This window comes from Arvicola amphibius, chromosome 2 (genome assembly GCF_903992535.2).
Source record: "Arvicola amphibius chromosome 2, mArvAmp1.2, whole genome shotgun sequence".
Lineage (NCBI taxonomy): Eukaryota > Metazoa > Chordata > Mammalia > Rodentia > Cricetidae > Arvicola > Arvicola amphibius.
Window position 1 is genome coordinate 26,617,537 of NC_052048.2, and position 20,286 is coordinate 26,637,822.

At 45.8% G+C, this 20,286-nt stretch overlaps 1 protein-coding gene across 4 annotated transcripts in view; it reads right to left on the reverse strand.

The window, feature by feature from the left end:
- Positions 1-20,286, reverse strand: part of Slc6a13 (solute carrier family 6 member 13) — a 35,497-nt gene that overhangs the window by 11,844 nt on the left and 3,367 nt on the right. For all 4 annotated transcript variants that reach the window (XR_005284438.1, XM_038321022.1, XM_038321021.1 and 1 more), the window contains 4 exons: positions 7,229-7,363; positions 4,226-4,366; positions 1,207-1,291; positions 450-582 (listed from right to left, as the gene is read on the reverse strand). Coding sequence is in view for 3 of the 4 variants with exons in the window: in XM_038321022.1 (XP_038176950.1) it covers positions 450-582; positions 1,207-1,291; positions 4,226-4,366; positions 7,229-7,363 (494 nt within the window). In the remaining variant the exon portion in view is untranslated. The remainder of the gene's footprint in view (positions 1-449; positions 583-1,206; positions 1,292-4,225; positions 4,367-7,228; positions 7,364-20,286) is intronic.

Below are 20,286 nucleotides of genomic sequence, written 5' to 3' on the forward strand. Positions count from 1 at the left end.
GTGCATGCCCATGGCAGACACACACACACACACACACACACACACACACACACACACACCCTCTCCACTTCGGCCTCTAGGGCAAAGAGAGGCCAAAATCTTTGAATTGGCTGAGACTCATCTGAGGTGTGTGGTCTAACAGCATTCTCTGTGCAATGAACTCTTATGAAACGGGACCCATAGCTCTGTTAGATTTGCAAGGTGCTCACACCCACTGTAGATTCCTAACTGGAGTTCCTCTGGTGCTGCCCCTCCTCCCTCTTTCCTTCCTTTCATCCCCCAGGAGCACATGGGTGAAACCCATTAGAGACACAGAATCAAGGCAGGAAGCCACAGAAATTGCTATTGTCATTCCCTCCTGTTTTAACTGTGCTAAACCAAGGGTGGCAGTCCCTATGGAAGGCAGGCTGTCCTGGGATGGGAGGGAGAAGGAACTTGCCAGCACAGACCTTGCCCGTGGACTTGACCCCCTTCCAGATGCAGAAGTAGCAGATGATCCAGGCGAGCAGGAGACACAAGACCAGTTCCCAGCGCAGCGCCCCCAGGTGCTGGATGCCATCTGAGAGCTTCAGGACTCGCCTCCTAAGAGAGAAGGTGGACCCTGGCCTTTTGCCTGGATTTCCTTCCTTCCTTCTTCTCCCTCCCTTCTGTGTTATTGGGGTTTTTAAAATTAATTTATGGGGTATTCTTTTCTGTATAGGGGATAGAAACCCAGAGTCATAAGCATGCTAGGCAACCACCCCAACTCTGAGGGTACATGTGTGGGCAGGAGAGTGACACCTCCAAGCTCTTGTCTAAAGACCTGTGATACTCTCTTTTGCACAGAGATGGAGACAGACCTAAAGTGGGGCTAACACACACTGTACCCTGTTCAGTTTGCTTGGAAAGTTCACTGAGCCTGGGGGAAGGGATGTAGACATAAACTTTCTCATCCATCTGAGAATGCTTGATGTCAGGGATCAAGCCTTGGGTGAATGACGTTCAGGGTCAAGTCTGGATGAGGTGCAGTACCTTCAGCCAGAGGGTACACATATATGACACTCTCTAACATGAGAATTACAAAGTTCATCTAAGAACAATCCTGCATTAACCATAGTAAAGGTATTACAGAGCTAAGCCACATAGGTGCTGCCCAGGGAAGTCCCCAGCCCAGGTCCCTCTTTCGAATGCAGAGCCACATCCCAAAAGAAGAGATGTCTCACTTACTCCCAGAACTCGATGACAGGGGAGGTGGCATTCTCAGAAGTCACATTCAGGGAGCCATTGGTCTTCTGGAACTCCACACAGTTTTCTACTCATGAACCCCAGGGAAGAAGGAAGTTCATCAGCCAACATTGGGCATTACCAAAGATAAAAGGATCAAAATAAGGTAGTCAGAAGGCTGTAGGCTAGAGTCCTGCGAGCCACACAATCTCCCACGAAGCAGCCTTCCATGAGACAACCTCGCCTCTCACACACTCCCACTGTGGACTGCCCACTGCTTGTCTACGGAGTCTCATTAAAGTGTGGCCAACAGCACTTGGGGAAAGAGTCTGTGTGCCAGGTGATTCGAAATATAAGCCATCTTTGGGGAACTGTCCCAGGCGGAGCCACAGCCTTGGAGGAATGGTAAGAACACCTTCGAAGAAAGTCACTTAGGAAAGCAGCCAAGAACACAGTGACAGGAACAAGGTCAGAGAGCCTTGGCTTGATTCTGACTCTGTGAGTATCGACTGTGCGGGCTTGGGTGAGTGACAGTTTGATACCCACATATCACTTTCCTGGTCTCTAGAGCACAGATTTTAATATGAGGGGCTGGGGAGTATAGCAAATGGAAACATAAATGTGAAGCAGTGATTGGTGGCTCTTCACGACCTGCACAGCACTTTGGAATCTTACATGATGCGGACATTCTTTTTAACGTTTTAACATCAATATAATCTTAGGAAATACAAAGGCAGATAACCCAGTGGGTAAAGGTGCTTGCTGCCAGGCCTGACAATGTATACCACTTCTTTCTATATTTTCTACGTTGTTCACAATGTGTGTGCTGGGCAGTTTTGTGTCAATTTGACCCAAGTTAGAGTCATTAGAGAGGAGGGAGCCGCAACTGAAAAAATGCCTCCATCCGTTTGAACCCAATTGTTGGCTAGTCTATAGAGCAGCGGTTCTCAACCTTCCTAATGCTGCAACCCTCTAATACAGTTCCTCATGTTGTGATGAGCCCTAACCATAAAAATATTTTACTGCTCCTTCATTACTGTAATTTGACAATTGTTATGAATATAGTGTAAATATTTGCAGGATATCTGAAATGCGAACCCTGAAGGGGTCACAACCCACAGGTTGAGAATCACTGCATTTCCTTAATTAGTGATTAGTGGGGGAGGGACCGTGGGTGGTCCCATCACTGTGTTAATGGTTCTGGGTTCTATAAGAGAGCAGGCTGAGCAATCCAGGGGGAGCAAGCTGGTAAGCAGCTCCCCTCCATGGCCTCTGCATCAGCTCCTGCCTCCAGGTTCCTGCCCTGCTTGAGTTCCTGTCCTGTTTTCCTTCGGTGATGAACAGGCTTATGTGAAAACATTAGCCAAATAAACCCTTCCCTCCCCTTTTGGTCAGGTGTTTCATCACAGCAGCAATAACCCTAACTGAGACAGGGTGTCTTTTGTCACCTGGTGACAGCTCCAGGAGGGTAGGGCTCTTTGCTTTCCTGCATTGCCAGTTGCAGGGCTTAGACTAGACCCATATTCCCAGGCCCTCAGCATTTCTTGATATCTTCTAAGGTAGGTAGCCAGCTTGTGCTAGGACAAAACACCTCATTGCCTTTCCAGCTAAAAGGACAACGACATCAGTAAGCAGCAAAAAGAAAAGTGCCCAAGTAGGGCCAAGGTCAGTGTGAGGCCACCAGTTCGTTTGGGAGGAGCCTATTGCAATCTTTGAGTGTTGGGAAGCATACCTCTAAGGTCTGACTTTACGTTTGACAAAAGATGGCAGAACGCAGGTGGCACTAGAGATGGACAAGGACTTGCCTGAGAAGGGAGTATGAGGCACTGGGCCTCTGATTGTCACAATAAGCTAAGAGGAACAGGCAGAAGCCAAAGTAATGAAAGCCAGTCTGAACCTGGCAAGTCAGGGATTCAAACTCCAGCTCAGAGCCAGTGGCTTCTCTGTACAAGAATGTATTCATCGTGGCCCTTGCCCCTTCATACGCTCTCACAGACGAGCACTGAAAGACACTTGGACAATGATCGTGACATGTGGCAATGAGATGCCAAGCAAAGCATCAGTTGGCATGTTCTTTGTGCTGCCCAGCCACTAGGCCATCTGGCATGTAAAGTGTAAATTCCACTGTTCTACACCTCACACACCCTGGCCACATGTCAGGTGCTCAGTAACACGGGGACCGCACACAGAACACATCCATCCTCAGAGGTGGGACTGTTGAGAAGTCCCACCTGGATAGCTTTGCTGTCATCATGGCTCTCAATACATCAGCTCTCGCCAGGCGGTGGTGGCTCACACCTTTAATCCCAGCACTTGGGAGGCAGAGGCAGGCGAATCTCTGTGAGTTCGAGGCCAGCCTGGTCTACAAGAGCTAGTTCCAGGACAGACTCCAAAGCTACAGAGAAACCCTGTCTCAAAAAACCACACACACACACACACACACATACACACACACACACACACACACACAAATCAGTTCTCTTGATCTAGGCTGCTCACGTGGTCTTACAAACACAGAAGTTAATTGCTATTACAAATTTTCTTGATAATGGACAGAACAGCACATTGCTGAATTGAGCACAGAAAAATTATAAGTTTGAAAGACTTAAAATTGTTCCAGATATGAAAAAGAAATACATACGTTGACATATCAAACAGGCCATATTTCAGATAGAAGCCAATAAGTGACTGAACACAGAAAAGGACGTCGGTTCTATTTGCGTGGTACAAAAATAGAATATATGAAGTTTTTTAAAGTGCATGACATTTTGCTTGTGAGGCTGGTGAAATCTCACATTGACGGGGAGACTTGGATGCGGAAGCCAGGGCCTTACTCACACACCAGACGCTGTCTGCCACTGACAATACTCTTGATTGGCAGGAGTTCATCATAATCTATTGGAGCAGTTCTGAGTCCTAAATATGAACTAGAGGTTGAATGAGTGGGATACAGTGATGATCTCACTCCTGGTTGACGTAGGCAAGCAGGAGAAGGAAGCAGACTATTCAGCAATGATCTTACCTGTGTTCCACTCATGGTTGCAACTTCCCCAGGGGAGGTCGGTGGTGAAGCTGCTGAAGAGGTAGAAGAGGGCCCAGGCCAGGACGACGATGTAGTAGACATTGAGGAGACTGACGATTATCTGTGAGGCATAGCCGATGCCTGGAGAGGGGACTGAAGCTTTGGGCCAGGATAGTGCAAACATTCTCACGCACCACCCACCCCTGTGCAGGAAGGGACTCGCATGCCACTAGCAGGGCCCCTAGCAAGACATGGTAAGCCTAGCCTCCTGGCCAAAGGAGTAGAGTTTCTAAGTTCCAATGGTCTCCTGGGTCGGTCCAGCACTTTTGTCTTCTGCTACTAAGCCTAAGCTTTGATGTTTTTCAGGATCTGGGATACCTTTTAAATACATAAGACTGGAGCTAGGCAGAGTGGCACGTGCCTGTAATCTCAGCACTCAAGAGGCAGAGGCAATTGGATAACCACAAGTTCAAAGACAGCCCAGTCTACCTAATGAGGCCCTGTCTCAAAAAAAAAAAAAAATAACTCTACCATAACAATAGCTCATTTCCCCAGAATTAATCTGACTTGTTTCCAAAATAAAAATATGAGCGCAGGGCTGAAGATGTAGCCCAGTTGGTACAATGTTTGCCTTGCCAGCATGAGGACCTGAATTTGAGCCCCAGAACCCACATTTTAAAAAAAAAAAAAAAAAAGCCAGATGTGGTGGCTTGAGCTTCTGATCCCAGGTCTAGGGAGGCACAGACAGGCAGATCTTCAGGACTCCCTGGCCAGCCAGACTGGCCTGTTTGGAAAGTTCTAGGCCAGGGAAAGACTCTGTCTCTGAGGGAGAACACCTTAGGTTGACCTCTGACCTTCACACACACACACACATGCACGCACATACCAGGCACACAAGCATAAAATCACAAGACTAGAGACAGGTAATTCACACAGGAGAAAATATAAACACTGGATGAACAACCTTTAAAATAATTATCATCTCAAATAGCCACAGGGTGTAAAGTAACACAGTAAAGTACCATTCTGTAGCTACAACCTTGGTCATGTTTTTAGAGACAGGGTCTCATATAGTAAAAGGGGCCCTGAAACTTGCTATACAACCCAGGTTGTTCCTATACTCTCAATCTCCTGCCTCAGTTTCCTGAGTGCTAGCATTACAGAAGTCTGCCCCATGCAGGACTTTTTTTTGAAGTTTTATTGGTTTGTTTCTACAAACGTTGTCATTCAATGGTCTTTCTATCTGTTTATATATCAGAATGTTCTTCAGGGATATGGGTATAGTTCAGTGACAGAACATGTACAAGGTGCTGGGTTCAATCCTGAACACCACGGGAAATGGAGGAAAGATGTGCTCGCGTCTTTTGATACTGTCAGCCAGTTAACGCTGCCACAGGACAATCTAATGAGCCAGGTCGAGAATCTGTTTGTTCTAGGGATCCTGCACCAGGGGTTTGCCTTTAAACCCATCATTTCAAAGTGGAAAGGAGCTAGCCAAGTAAACAGAGATGACAGCAGAATGTGAAAGTTTGACAAGTAATTAAAAATGAGCCCAATTGCTCATACAAAGACCCTCTAAATTTATGTGTGTGTGTGTGTGTGTGTGTGTGTGTGTGTGTGTATATATATATATATATATATATATTCATATTCAATTGATGAAAGTTTACAAAGCATCTGATGATCACAGTGCAGAAAATGGAAAACAAAAACCAGACCCTAAATCATGTACATTATATATACATTATATGGCAATGCACTATGAGTGCCACAGAAAGGAAAAGAAATAGTGAAATAGAACCCCACTCCAGCTAGAAGAATCCCAGATGCTGCTTGATGAGTAAATTAGGGCTAACCAGATGCACACTGGTATCAGGTATCATGGAATACCACCCAACCAAGGAGAAGACAAGCATTATTAATATACAAAACAGCCTGGACAAGCTGCTGGATGCAGAGCAGAGCGCACTGAGGAAGAAATCAATCACAAAATCACTCATACTGACATTAAATGACATTCTCAGAATGACAGAAATAGAAAAGAGACTGGGGTTTGCCAGAGTAGAGGCGGGGACAGGTGCGTGTGACCACGTGGTGGAGATGGGTGTGATGATGCCACATGGGGCTCTTGGTGGTGGTGGTGATGGTCAAACAAACCAACATGTGGCAAAATTAGAATGGCACACGCATAACAGGAGGTTGTGAGAAGTCCCAGAAAGGTGAATAAGTTCTGCGGTAATGCCAATGTCAGTTTCTGGGTTTGCTAATATCCTACGGTTCTGCACAGCGTCATCACTGGCGAAAACTGAATGAAGGCACACGAGACTTGCCTGTGCTATCTTTATAACTCTCCGTGAATCTATAATTATTTCAAAATAAAAGCATTCATCAGAATCTAATCTATAAAGGGATAAAATGTGAAATGAAGCAGTCTAAATTTTCAAGTTATTATGTCAAAGTGGTAGACTAATTGATGAAATACTCTTCTCATTTAAAATTTCCCTTTCGGAGGCTGGAGAGATGGCTCAGCAGTTAAGAACACTGGCTGCTCTTCCAGAGGACCTGGGTTCAGTTCCCAGCACCTACATGGAAGCTCACAACGGTCTGTAACTCCAATTCCAAGAAATCCAACACCCTCACACAGACATATATTCAGGCAAAACATCAATATGAAAGATAAAAATAAATTTTTTTAAATAAAATTCTCTTTTAAAATGTGTTCTAGTTGATTAAATATGCCCTGTTAAAACTAAATCATTGTTACATATTTAAAACACATACAATAAAATAGCATTGCTCTCTGCCCATTCACCCATTTAATCTAAAGCCTTTGCCCCACTCATCCTTTATCCCTATTCTATCTGAGGAACTACATAGCTACCTCAGTCTACAGCTCACAGATGAAATGGAGGTTAAGATGTTCATCACTCAGACACCCTAAACAAGGGCTAGGGATTATAAGCACCAGTTTATGCCCATGGAATGGGACACGGAGTTACTCACCCTCAAAGATGGGACAGATCTTCCTCCAGGCCGTGATGCCTCCCTGGTTGGTGTACTGGCCAAGGGCTGTCTCCAGGAAGAAGACGGGAATGCCACAGGTAAAAAGGAAGATGAGGTAGGGGATAAAGAAGGCACCTGTGGGTAGAAAATGGGATGCCCGTTACCTGGCACTCTCCTCTTCATGGTCCACATTCATCTCCTCTCAGTACCAACCCACACTGCTGGTCAGAACCCCTGAGGCAGGGAGCATACAAACTTCAGGTGACGCTATGTAGTTATCTGTAACCACAGCAGGGACCAAGCGGCACCAAATTACCTGGGAGCTGTATGTCCCATGCTTTGTCGCCACTGTACAGCTTGGATCAGTGCCTGCTGGGTTTACTCCCCACTGAGCATCCGGTACTGCCTTAGTCACACATCCTTGTGGAAATGGCAGGGAGACCACTGAATGACAAATACCCAGAAACCTCACACAGACTACAATTCTGAACTCTTCTCCAAGACATTATTATACTAATTTCAGACTTTTTATTAAAGGTTTGAGTTTTGAGACAAAATCTTGCTGGATAGTTCAGGCTTTACTCAAGTTCATAGTCCCATGGCTATGACTTTCCAAGTGCTGGGATTATAGGCAGGGGCCTTTATCATACTAAAATCCAATTTTCCTTTGGTAATCATTCTGATTCTTTGCTCATAATCACTGGCTAAGGAAAGACTGAAGTATTTTCTCTGCATGGATCTCTACCTACTGCCAAAGTTGTCAGGAAGATTCACAGTAGAAAGCAACCAGGAAAGGGAGGCCCACATGAACAGAAGTCCTAGAACCTTCCACTTGAGCCAGGAGAGAGGAAATGACCTGAGGTGAAAGAAAGAACTATTCAAATGAGATTGGGCACACTCAGGGTGGCATGGCTGAGACTGGGCCCATTTGGGATGGTATGGCTGAGATTGAGCACACTCAAGGTGGTATGGCCAAGACTGGGCACACTTGGGGTGATATGGCTAAGATTGGGCACACTCAGGATATCATGGCTGTGACTGGGCACACTTGGGGTGATATGGCTAAGATTGGGCACACTCAGGATATCATGGCTGTGACTGGGCACACTCGGGGATGGTATGGCTGAGGTTGGACACACTCAGGGTGGCATGGCTGAGATTGGGCACACTCAGAGTGGTATGGCTTAGATTGGGCATACTCAGGGTGGCATGGCTATGATTGTGCACACTCAGGGTGGCATGGCTGAGATTGAACACACTCAGGTGGTATGAGACTGGGCACACTCGGGGTGGTATGGCTGAAGTTAGGCACACTTGGGTGGTATGGCTCTACACTAGAAAGAACCATTTCAAAAGATTAAAGATAACAGTGCTCATACCGTGCCTGATACACAGGCATTGAGACTCTCCTGATACTGGGTGGTGCATGTGTTCCACTGGGGACAACTCCAGTCCCACCTAACAAAAGAAATGTAAAGAAACTTAAAGCAAGGCATATCACAATCCTCTTCCTTAAATGCTCCCGTTTTTCAGAAGGAAAATCTTAACCACGACCAGAGAGAGAAACAACACATAAATACAGAAAAGCAAAAAGAAGGAAAACATCAAACTAATCCTTGGAAGTAAAGCAAGCAAGCCAGAGAGACAAATGTGTTATAGTAATAAGGAGAAAAGCTGTCAACCTGGAATTCTACACTCAGAGAATGTTTGCTCAAAAACAAAAATTAAATAAAAACTTCTTGAGTCATGAAAAAAATCCATCACCAGCAAGACACACACTCCAAGAAAAGTTAAGGATGTCCTTCAGGCAGAGGGAAATGACTGTTGCCACAAACAATACACATCCTCGAAGGAATATAGAACTCTAGAAAGACAAACTACATCGTCAAAAACACAGCTGGGCTTGGCAGGGTGGTGCACGCTTTTAATCCCAACACTCAGGAGGCAGAGGCAGGTGGATGTTTGAATTCAAGGTCAACCTGGTCTACACAGAGAGTTCAACACCAATGGGGGATACTACTGAGATCCTGTCCCCTGACTCCCTCCCTAAAAAAGTAATAAGATATAATTGACTTAGCTGCCTTCCAAACATTTATGCTTCTATCTACACAGGTTGGCGCTTCTCTCATTCTTCATTGGAGACATGTCTTTGTGCAGTGGACAGTGGCTAATGCAGACTCAAGGCTGGTCGGAGTGATGAAAATCAAGAACTGTAGAGCACTCACCCCTCAACGGGACAAGCTCTACCCCATCTGTGGCTCAGGGAACAGCGCAGAAGAGGAGTAGAAGGAATGTCAGAGCCCCGGATGAGGAGAGCAAGGGAAGAACAGTGTCTTCCGGTCATGGCACAAGCATTGCTGTCATGACCTCACCCCAGCTGTGATTAGCTCCACAGACCTGCACAAGATCGGGACTGTCAACATCCTATCATGCACAGGAAAGGCGTTGCTCAGACCCCGCCCCTCCCTGAAGGTCTATGGACAGTACTGGTTGTGGGGGCTGTGGGGAGACAGTATCACCTTCTTCAATGCGGTAGTCACTGGGAAGTTAGCCATTTTCCAATAGCTAATCCCCTGTTCATGCACATGAAGTCAACCATAACAGAATTCTGTAAGTCAAACATCAAACAGAAGACGTCAGAGTAGGAGGGGCCTTGTTGGGAAGAAGAAGGTTTTGTGGGAGAGGGAGGAAATGGGAGCGTGTACTGAGGGACTGAAAATGACCAAGGTTTATGCAGCCATGAAATTGTCAAAGAATTATAACAGGATTCAAAAATAAAATTGATTTATTATAAATTACAATGTAAATAACTTGTACAGTACAATGCTCAGGAGAAAAACATAGGTTTGAAAGACTCTTATCTGGAGACTGTATGTCCCATATTTTGTCTTCACTGCACAGCTTGACTCTGTGGCTGCTAGGTTTACTCCCCATTGAGTAAATATCCTTTGAAAATAAAATTTGATGAAGTAATGAAGTAAAGATGAAGACTACAAAGTCTAAACTAATATAACAAATAGTTATGAACAATAAGCCAACAGAAGAACAATGCAAGCAGTAGAATAATAAAAATATCTAAACAATATAACAGAAGACAGAAGAAAGGAGAAACAAGGAACTAATAGCACAAATATAAAACAAATAGTAAGAAGTCAGACTTAATCTACCTATGGTTTGCTGTACTAAATGTAAATGATCTAAACAGAATGATTAAAAGACTCAGACTTTTAGGTTGACACTTAAAAAAAGTAAGCCTCAAGAACATGCTGCCTAAATGAAACACATTTGAGGTTTCTAAAAATGAAGAGGTTATTAGTAAAAAGACAGAAAGAGATATTTCAGGTTAGTACTTATTGAAAGAAAGTCGGAATGTTTATCTTATTTGGTTTGGCTTGAGGTAGAGTCTCAGCATGTAGCCCAGGCTGTACCATAATTCACAATCTTCCTACCTCAGATTCTTATCATTGCAGTCCTATGATTACGGGTATGCACCACAATGCCTAAGGAGTGTTTATCTGTTCATCTTGAATACTTTTTAATGGCTATAATCCTTTTAAAAATCAGAGAAAAACTTTGAAAAGAATGTCTATCTTAGCATCACACAGATTAGATTTTAGAGCAAAGAATATTTCTGGTGTCAAAGATAATTTTATAATAATAGAGGTCAGTTCATCAGGAGTACATAATATCTTAAAATCAAAACCACTTTTAAAAAAGAGCTTTGAGATCTATGAAGCAAAATGAACAGGACTACATAGAAAAGTATATAGATTCCTAGTTAAAATTAAAATGTTCAATATGCTCTAAATCACTTAACGAACAAATAAACTGAAAATCAATAAGAATGTAAAATACTTGAAAACAGTGTAACTCTGCTCCACTTATAAGACATTTCTAAAGCATTCCAGCAGCAGCAATCGGGTATGTGTTGTTTTCTGGCATACACAGAATGTTTACCAGTCCACAAAGCAAATCGTAATAAGCAAGAAAGTCATTCAGACAGATGGATACCCTGACTAAACTAGAAGTCAAGAAAAGAAAGACATTGGAGAAGCCTACATATTTGAGTATTTTAATTAGGTAACACTCTTTTAAATAATTTATAGCTCAAATAAGTAATCAAAAGATAAATTAGGAAGTTTCTTAAGTAGAGTGAAATAAAATACAACATATTCAAATCTGTGGGTTCTGTTAAAGCAGTAGCTGGAGTTATCTATCATCATAAAAAGGAAACAGAATTCAAATCAATAACTTCAGCTTCCCCCTTAATAAATGAGAAATAAAAATCAATGAAGCCCAAACTAAGCCAAAGAAGAAAACGAAGCCTGAGAGAAAATCAACACAACCAAAAGCTGGCTTCTTGAGACAACAGATTTTCTGGTGGCATAGATTGCCAATCCAAGGCCTGGGGCTCCGACTCAGTGGGTAGAAGGGCTAATGGCACAAGTCTGCGGACCCAAGTTCAATACCAGGAGCCCACATTTTAAAGAGCACAGGTGCAGCGGCACCTGTCTGCGGTGAGTTTGGAGGCGGGAACAGAAGCTCTCGGGCCAGCCAGCCTGGAGAAGCAGAGCAGCCACAGAAACACGTGACTCTGCCTCAGCACAGTGGAAATCAAGCACCCGCCCCCAAAGGTTGTCCTTGGCGTGCATGCATCTACATGGATGCAAGCACGTGTAACACACACATGTGCACACACACATACATGCAACACACATACACAAACACGTGTGCACACACAACACAAAAATAGTCTCTAAAATTGCCAGTTTAACAAATGAGAGGCATGTCATTAGCACAAATTCTACAAATAATAAAAAGATGGTTAGAGAATTCAGGAGCAACGGTATACTGATAATTACAGCAACATAGAGTAAATGGCCAAATTCCTCAAAAAACACCAGCTCCTGCAGATTACTCAAGAAGAAAGACGATCAAAGCTGCCCTTAAAGGACGAAATCACACCAGTTCTACACAAACTTCTTATACAACATCGAAAGGAAGGAAACTGTCGAATTCATTCTATGAAGCCTGAAATTTGTGATAACAAAACCAGACAAAACCAGGCGGTAATGATGCACGCCCTTAATCCCAGCACTTGGAAGGCAGAGGCAGTCGGATCTCTGTGAGTTCAAGACCAGCCTAGTCTACAAAGTGAGTTCCAGGACAGGCTCCAAAGCTAGAGAAACCCTGTCTCGGGGTGGGGGGGGGAAGATAAACAGAAAAATATATAAAGGAAACAAAATTTAAGGTTTTTAAAAACTGTTTAAGTTGTATGTGTGCATGTGTGTTTGTATGTGTATGTGTGTACACATGAGTGTGTTCACAGCCAGAGGACACCTCAGGTGTCATTCCTCGTACATCCACATTTTTTGGCATGGAGTCTCTCATTGAGCTAGAACTCACCAAATAGGTCAGCCTGGCCACAGGGATTCATCTGTTCCTGCCGCCCTGACACTAGAATCTCCAGCAACAACCACCAGGCCGTGTGTGTGTGTGTGTGTGTGTGTGTGTGTGTGTGTGTGTCCTCAAACTCGGGCCCTCGTGCTTGCCAAGCAAGGACTATCGTCTGAGCTATCTCTGCGGTCTGCAAAGGAAATCCTTCAGAACGAGGAACGAACTACTGAAAAAAAAAAGACAATTGCTAAATCACAGAACAATTTTTCTTAGTGAAAGAAGCCAGGAAAAAAAGATACATAGCTCATGTATAAAAATTTTTTTTAAAAAAAGCAGCTGAATTCCAATGAGAGAAGAGCTTCCTGGTTGCCCAGGGACACATCAGCAGGGTCACAGGAAGAGATCATCAAGGCAGGAGAGAGTTTGTGAGGGTGACTGATGTTCATTAGCTTGACAGTGGCAGTAGCTTTGTACACATGCGTGTCCGCTTCAATTTATATATCTTAAATATGGCGATTAATTGAAAGTTAATGGGAACAGAGGTCCAGCTGATGGGACAGAGCTTTAGTGTGTGGTCACACACTATCTAGGCACTAAAAAAAAAATACCCAAATACCCTGAAAGCCAAGGGAAAAAGACTGGACAGTCTAAGGGGTGCGAGGCTTGATGGGAAAATTCAGGGAAGATAGAACGTGTAATCGCTGACATGAGTGGTCTCTGTGGAAAGCCCTAATCATTCCAGAAAGTTGACGGTCCAGTTCAGCACCCCATCTGTGCAGCCTGCCCTTTCCTAACTGACCAAGCCAATGTTTAACTGCTGGCCCGTGGTCAGCTCTGCCCCTGAGCGTGTGGACAAAGTCCACACTCACCAGAGAAGCTTCTACTCAGGAAGCTTGGAAGCGGGAAGGGGCCAGTGACCAGATGCTGATCAAGAGAGACCAGAGCACAACCCAGGTAGTCCTGAGGGGTACCTCCCTTCGGTCCTCTCACCACCGTTAAAGGATGAAGTCCAGCACAGGGACACATGCCTTTAACACCTGCACCTGGGAGGCCGAGGAAGGACGATTATAAGCATGAGGCCAACCTGAGCTACAAAGAAACAGGAAGAGCCAAGGGAGACAAAAGTTGGCTACACCCACACTTCCCATGTAAATCTCCCACAACATTCTGAAATGTGCTGCCTACTTCCCATGAATTGGGAGGGAGCATAAAAAGAACGGTGCGGGAGACACCCCTCTCAGAAGGCACACACTCTATGATGTCACCTGCAACGTTCCCGCCACTTTTTAAAGATACGAAGAACTATGCTCCGTATTAGCCACAGAAGTCCGTGTGTGTACACGGAAAGGTATATACTGTAACGAATGCCAGCCGGACCAAAGTGAGTGTGGGGTAACTCGTGGGCTATCAAATAGCTGCTTCCCACAAAAGACCTGAGATAGACAAAGCAGCCCTGAGCAAAGAAATAAAGCTCGCGTTGTCACCATACCTGATTCCCAGCTGTATTACAGAGCCCCAGTACCAAAACCAGCACGACACTGGCACAGAATGAATTAGGACACAAAAGTGAGTTCCAAACCCATGCAGCTATCGCCACTTGTTTTTTTTTTTTTGTTTGTTTGTTTGTTTTTTTGAGAAATACTCCAAAATACCCCTTGTGGAAAAGACAGTTCCAAACAAACCTCGGTGCTACATATCCACAGGCAGAGGGACGAAACTAGGCCCCTGTCTCTCGGCCTTTACAAAACTCAACTCCAAATGGATCAAATGCCTTACTGTAAAAATAAAACGGGAATTGGTAGAGAAAAATTGCTGGTGAGGATACAGACAAAGGGAACCCTACACAGTGCTAGTGGGGATTCAAACTAGTCCAGCCGCGGTGGAACTTAGTGAGGCGTTCCTCAAAAAGTGGGAACTAACAACAGATCTTCCACTTGACTCGGCTGCATCTCTTCTGGGAATTCACCGAAGGGCTCCAAGTGAGCATGTCCCAGAGACACGCACATCCATGTTTCTGCAGCACTGCTTCTGACAGCTAAGCTACAGAGAAACCCAGGTGATTCATAACAGAGAAATGGACTTTTTTAAATGTCACACATGTGCACACGCATGCACACACACACACACACACAAAATGGAGCTTTTTTTTTCCAAACATAAACAGGAACAGAGTTCTGTGGTTTACAAGTGAACAATACAATTGGAGACAATTACATGAAGGGAATTAAGCTAGGTTCAGAATAAGAGGTGTTCTGAGTTTTCTCTCCTTTGTAGTCACTAGATTTTATATGGCGACACAACACTAGTGTTTGCATATATGTGTGCATATATGTGTCTCATATGAATATAAAAGCAAAACTCCCTAGGGGGTTGACAGAGACTAGTGAGAGCAGAGAAGTTGCGGGGGGAGCGTGTCTCAGTGGAGCATGTAACTTGTGTAATGAATACACACATAACATTGTTTAAAACATAAAGATCAGAATGCGGGGGGAGGGGGAATTGCTTCTTATTTCTCATTCTTTTATATAGCTACAGACAGTACCCTGGCTGACAGCCTCATCTTGTCCTCTTTGCTCTCCCTGGGCTGCACTCTTCCTAGGCCTAAAGACTAGATTGTCTGCTTCAGCCTTCCCCTCCAGCTCACCCCTCCCAAGAGGTCCATCTGGGGTCCGTCATACTCTGGCCTCACATGAGGAATTCCGAAACACCCTGGGTATTCCGCCAGAGAGATCCCATTGAGAGCTCAGGTCTGAGGCATCCAGGATTTGTGTGTGTGAGGGCTGAGGAGTAGAAGAAACTTGGAGAAAGGCAGCGGGGGTGGCGCAGTGCCTGCCCTGTATTGGACAGTCTTCAGCTGTGTGGACACAAAACTCTAAGTTCCCAGCAATCAATCCGAGACTGAGAAATCAAAGGGAAGCGGTTGAGAGTCGGTTTTTAGCCACGCTGAGATTGACAGGCAAGCCATGGAAATTCTTCTTGCCAAACTGAATGGTAATACTATTTCTACCCAACCTCATACCCCACACCTGTCCCACCATGCCTCTTGGAATGAGCAGAGTCCTTCATCCCCTTAGCTGAGGTCTGTATCGGACAGGTCTTGGGGGAAAGGCATATTTATTTTCTCTCCAGGGAGCTGAGGGTGAAGGGTTGGAAAAATAAGTTTGCAACTTCAGCAACTTCTCCAGGGCAGGGGCCCAGGCCAGAGCGACTGGACATGTGGGCTGCATGCTTCTCCTCCAGGGGCGGGGACGACCTACTTCCACCCAGAAAAAAGAAGCAGAAAGAAGAGATGTGCATGCTTCCTCGTTGGAGTCTTTCAGCAATATCTGTAATTATGGCTTCCAATTCTCTCTCTCCATCTCCATTCTTACCTTAACCCTATGCCCATCGGGCACTGGTCTAGTACCCCACTGCAATCACGGGCGACTTCTCGGCGGTCCAGCGCGGCTGGTCCAGCGATCGTGCCCACCCATCGCCCTCTCAGCCCCTCTGCAGCAACCGCTGTTTGCTCTCTCCTCCCCAGCATCATCAGCTGCCTTTCTCTTGGTTTTCAGTCTGTGTCACTGCTCTCTTGTCTCTTTGCGGGCTCTTTCTCTTTTCTCACATACTCTAATGGCTGGCTCTGACTGCACATGCGTGCGTGCGTGCGTGCGTGCGTGCGTGCGTGCGTGCGTGCGTGTGAGCACGCGATTCTTTCTCTCTTTTCTTTTGAGACAGCAGGCCTTACTATGTGGCCCAGGTTGACCTTCAACTCACACTCACAATCCTCCTGCCTCAGCCTCCTGAGATTACAGAAATAAACTGCCATGTTGGGCTTTGTGTGTGTGTGTGTGTGTGTGTGTCTCAACATAGTTTCTCTGTGTAACAACTCCAATTCTCAGAGAACTCTCTGTATAGACCAGGTTGGCCTCAAACTCACTGAAATCTGTATGCCTCTGCCTTATGAGCTCTAGGATTCAAGGTGTGCGCTAACACCGCCTGGCTAGGCTTTCTTTCTTTCTTCTTTTTTTTTTAACTCCTTCAAATTGATAGTGACACCTAAATGTGTATTCCCAGTCAGATCTTTCACACGGACTCCAAACTCGAATATTGTACTGCCACAAGGACACATCCACTTGAATGTGCCAAAGGTATCTCAAGTCACCGTTCCTCCCCCAAACCCAATCACTTATTTTTCTCTAAAATCCTGTAGCCTTTCAAGTCTCAGGAAGAGTCGCCCTTTTCAGGTTAAAAGTCTCGGGTTGCTTAGACGGGGGTTAGCAACGGGAACTACGTCAAGGGCTCAGATTCCACATATCTCACATACACAGTCTGAGATATGCTGGAGGTTGAGAAATTCATTCTGCTGGCAGCCAGGGTCCAGAGAGCTAGAGAGGCTTCATCTGAAGGCCTGAGTCCCGAAGCATTTGGCTCACATATTTGGGCAGAGTCAATAGTTAGGAGAGAAGTCCCTGTCTTCGCTGCTTTTCTGTAACCTAACGGAAAACGATTAAGGAAGCTCTTCTTCTGGCACATAGTTCAAGGCTCAGCCCATGGTGGTGGGGAGTCATCAAGCCAGCAGGAGCTTAAAACAGCTGGCCGCATTCCATCCACAGTCAGGAAGAAGAAAGCAATAATCGCTCCTATTCAACACACTTTCTCTTTTTTATACAGCCCAGGGCCCAACCCCAGACAGTGGTGCAGCCCCCTCCTTTAGGATGGATTGCCCCAACTCAACTAAACTAGTCAAGATGGTCTCTCACAGGCATGCTCTCTTTGTGTAGATGTGTCTGTGTGGGAGGGCCTTGGTGCCACCGTGCACACGGAAAGGTGAAGGGACAACGTGGTGGAGGGCAGAGGAATTGAATTCAGGTCATCAGGCTTGGCAGCAGGTGCCCTTTATCCGATGCTGCCCCTCAACACCCCAAATCCGATCTAAGCTATCCCAAACAGGTGTCCTGGAGGCCTGCTCCCCAGGCGATTTCAGAGCCAGTAAGGCTGACAATCAACCCTACCCATCATAGGAATCAGGGATTGGTCCAGAACCTTTAGCTTTATAACTGGGCTGTCCAGTACAAGACCTTTGCTACCCCTGCCCTGACTCTCCATGTCACTAGAGGAAAGGCTAGCATCTTACAGTAGCCAGCAAGACCCTTTGTGACCTGCATTCATATTGTATAGCTCCAAATCCAAACGTGCCCTCCTCTGGGGAGAGGAAAAGATCACAAGACTTGGAAACTTCGCGAAGTTTACGAGAATCATGAGGCGGTTCTCTAAGCCAGCAAAACAGCAAATGAGTGCTGAGAAAGGAGCCTCTGCTTGGGCTGCCTGGTAGTCACGTGGCCCATGCTGGGGAGGGTGTGTTAGTCACAGCTGCCTAAGTCACCCCTACGCCTATAAACGACCAAAAGAGATTCAGGTGGGGAGTCCCTTCCCAGGACTGCCGTTAGTGTCCTGTCTATGGTGAGCAGTGGCTGGTGTATGTTGTGACACCCCCACCCCCACCACCCCCAACACTGCCCTGCTTAAAACAGCCACAAGCCCACACCCAGACTCCTGATCCCCTTTACTCCACTCTTCTGGTTCTTTTCCGTAGGATTTGCTAACTTCGGATACTCTATGTAAGTTTCTTACTATTAAACTTTGCTTTGCTGTGTTTCCTTCCTTCAAAATACAAGGCCCATGAGGGCAGGGCCTGGATCTGGTGAATTTGCAAGTGTATCCCAAGAACTTGGAACAATTTGCAGGGTACCCAGTGTTTGTTGTTGAATGACATAAAGTCAAGACTTCCTTGTCTGTGCGCCAACACAAGTGACATACTGGCAACTCTAGGAAACCTTCGTAGTGATACCAGGATAGGACCATGGATCCTAGATAAGAGGCCTGCCTAGGTGACGGAAGTAGGCATTCTTCCTAACAATGTCCCTGAGCAGGCCATTTTAGCTTCCACGTCTTGGTGGGCTTTATCCCAGAGCTCTCTTTGCTTCAGTGATTTTCCAGACTTCAGCTGCTTAACCATTCTGCTAGCTACCTCAGCTCCTCCCCTCTGCAGATAGCCCTTCCTCTAGCTACCTCAGCTCCTCCCCCTCTGCAGATAGCCCTTCCTCTAGTTACCTCAGCTCCTCCCCCCCGCTACGGAGCTCACTTTGAATTAGCTCCGCCAAGAGTTAAAGCTGAAACCTAAGAAGACATCACTAAGCTTTGAGGAGATTCCTCGCGCTTAACATTGTGGCCACACAAATACATTACTAACATAAGTTCTTACCTTACCTTCGACCTCCTCCGCTCTCCCCCACCCCAACCACAATAGTGACTGTGTGACAATGTGGCCTCAGAGAAGAGTCCAGAAGCAAGTTGATAGAACACACAAATAAGAACGGTACCTCCCCAGAGCACCCAGCATCCTTCTCAGAACCTACTCAGAACACACCTGGCATCCCTAGGAGCCCAAGTCTCAGTCAGAGAGCAATGGGCTCAAATAAAATCACTAGGGCAACAGAAAAGGGTCATATCAATACACAAGCTCTTGGTGTGTCTTTTCTTCACCCTTCCTCCCCAAATCATCAGGTCATCTACTGGCTAAAAGGAGATGTAAAAATGGAAGTACCCCATCCTAAGGATCTTCCGGAGTCTGCTTTCTGTGGCATGAATTGCTGAGAACACAGAGGCAGAGGCTCTGCGTTCCTCCAATAGCATCCTCAATCTTTGGCAAAGCACTTACTCTTGCCCTCCCCTCCCCTCCCCCACTCCAAGCACAATGGTGGCTGTGTGACAAACTTCATTAGCATTTGCTGTTGAATTCTCCCAGTAGCCCTTGGGTGACTCGTGCCCTTCAGAGCAAACCTGGGTATTAGCCTCTAGCTCCAAAGTCCACCAGAACGTCACCCCCACTACCCCCGGGGCTGCTGTTATTCATCAGTAAATAGGGAGGTAGCACACGAAGTCCTCAACCACTTTTCCACCCCCAGTGGCTTTACACTAAGCTTGGCAATCACTGCCTCAACCCTTACCCAATTCCAGAGAGGCTTGGGGAAATCTTCCTACCCCATAATCTTTCTGCCACATGAGAAGCTAAGCTGGTGATTGTCCCAGGGTACAGCTTTAGACTCTTGCTCCTGTCTGTGCCCTGAACCAGCCACATCCCTCCACCTAATGCTCTAAAGGGAAGGTGTTCAAGCCCGAAGTCCTCATCAAACACAGAAGTATCTAGTACTAGATGAGGAGCAGGAAGACTTTCCTCCTTCATCCACAATTCAGACTAAGCAAAGTCCTGTGATTTCAGGCCACTAGCCAGAATTCCTAGGGAGAAAAGACATATTATGTCATCCCCATTCATCTAGGGGAAAACACAAGTTAACTTCCAACCCCACAGCTAGTCTCCAAAGTCCACAAAGCCCGGAAGAAGACAGCATGAGCATAGAGCTCCTCTCTTTTGGTCTCTCCCAGTCCCCTCCTCTCTCCACCTTGGATTGTGTGCTTTCTCTCTCCAAAACCATTTGTTCGGGAGAGAGACTTGAGCTTGCTAAGTTTGGAGGCCTCTGCTCCCCTGCAAGGTGGTAGATGCCTTCCCCTCGGCCTTGTCCTGTCCCTGGTGACCTACCTCTGTGCTCTGCATTTCTCCGGCTCCGGACATAGCCTCCCTACAAAAACAGACCCATGACCTCCAATCCCAGGAAGCTTTG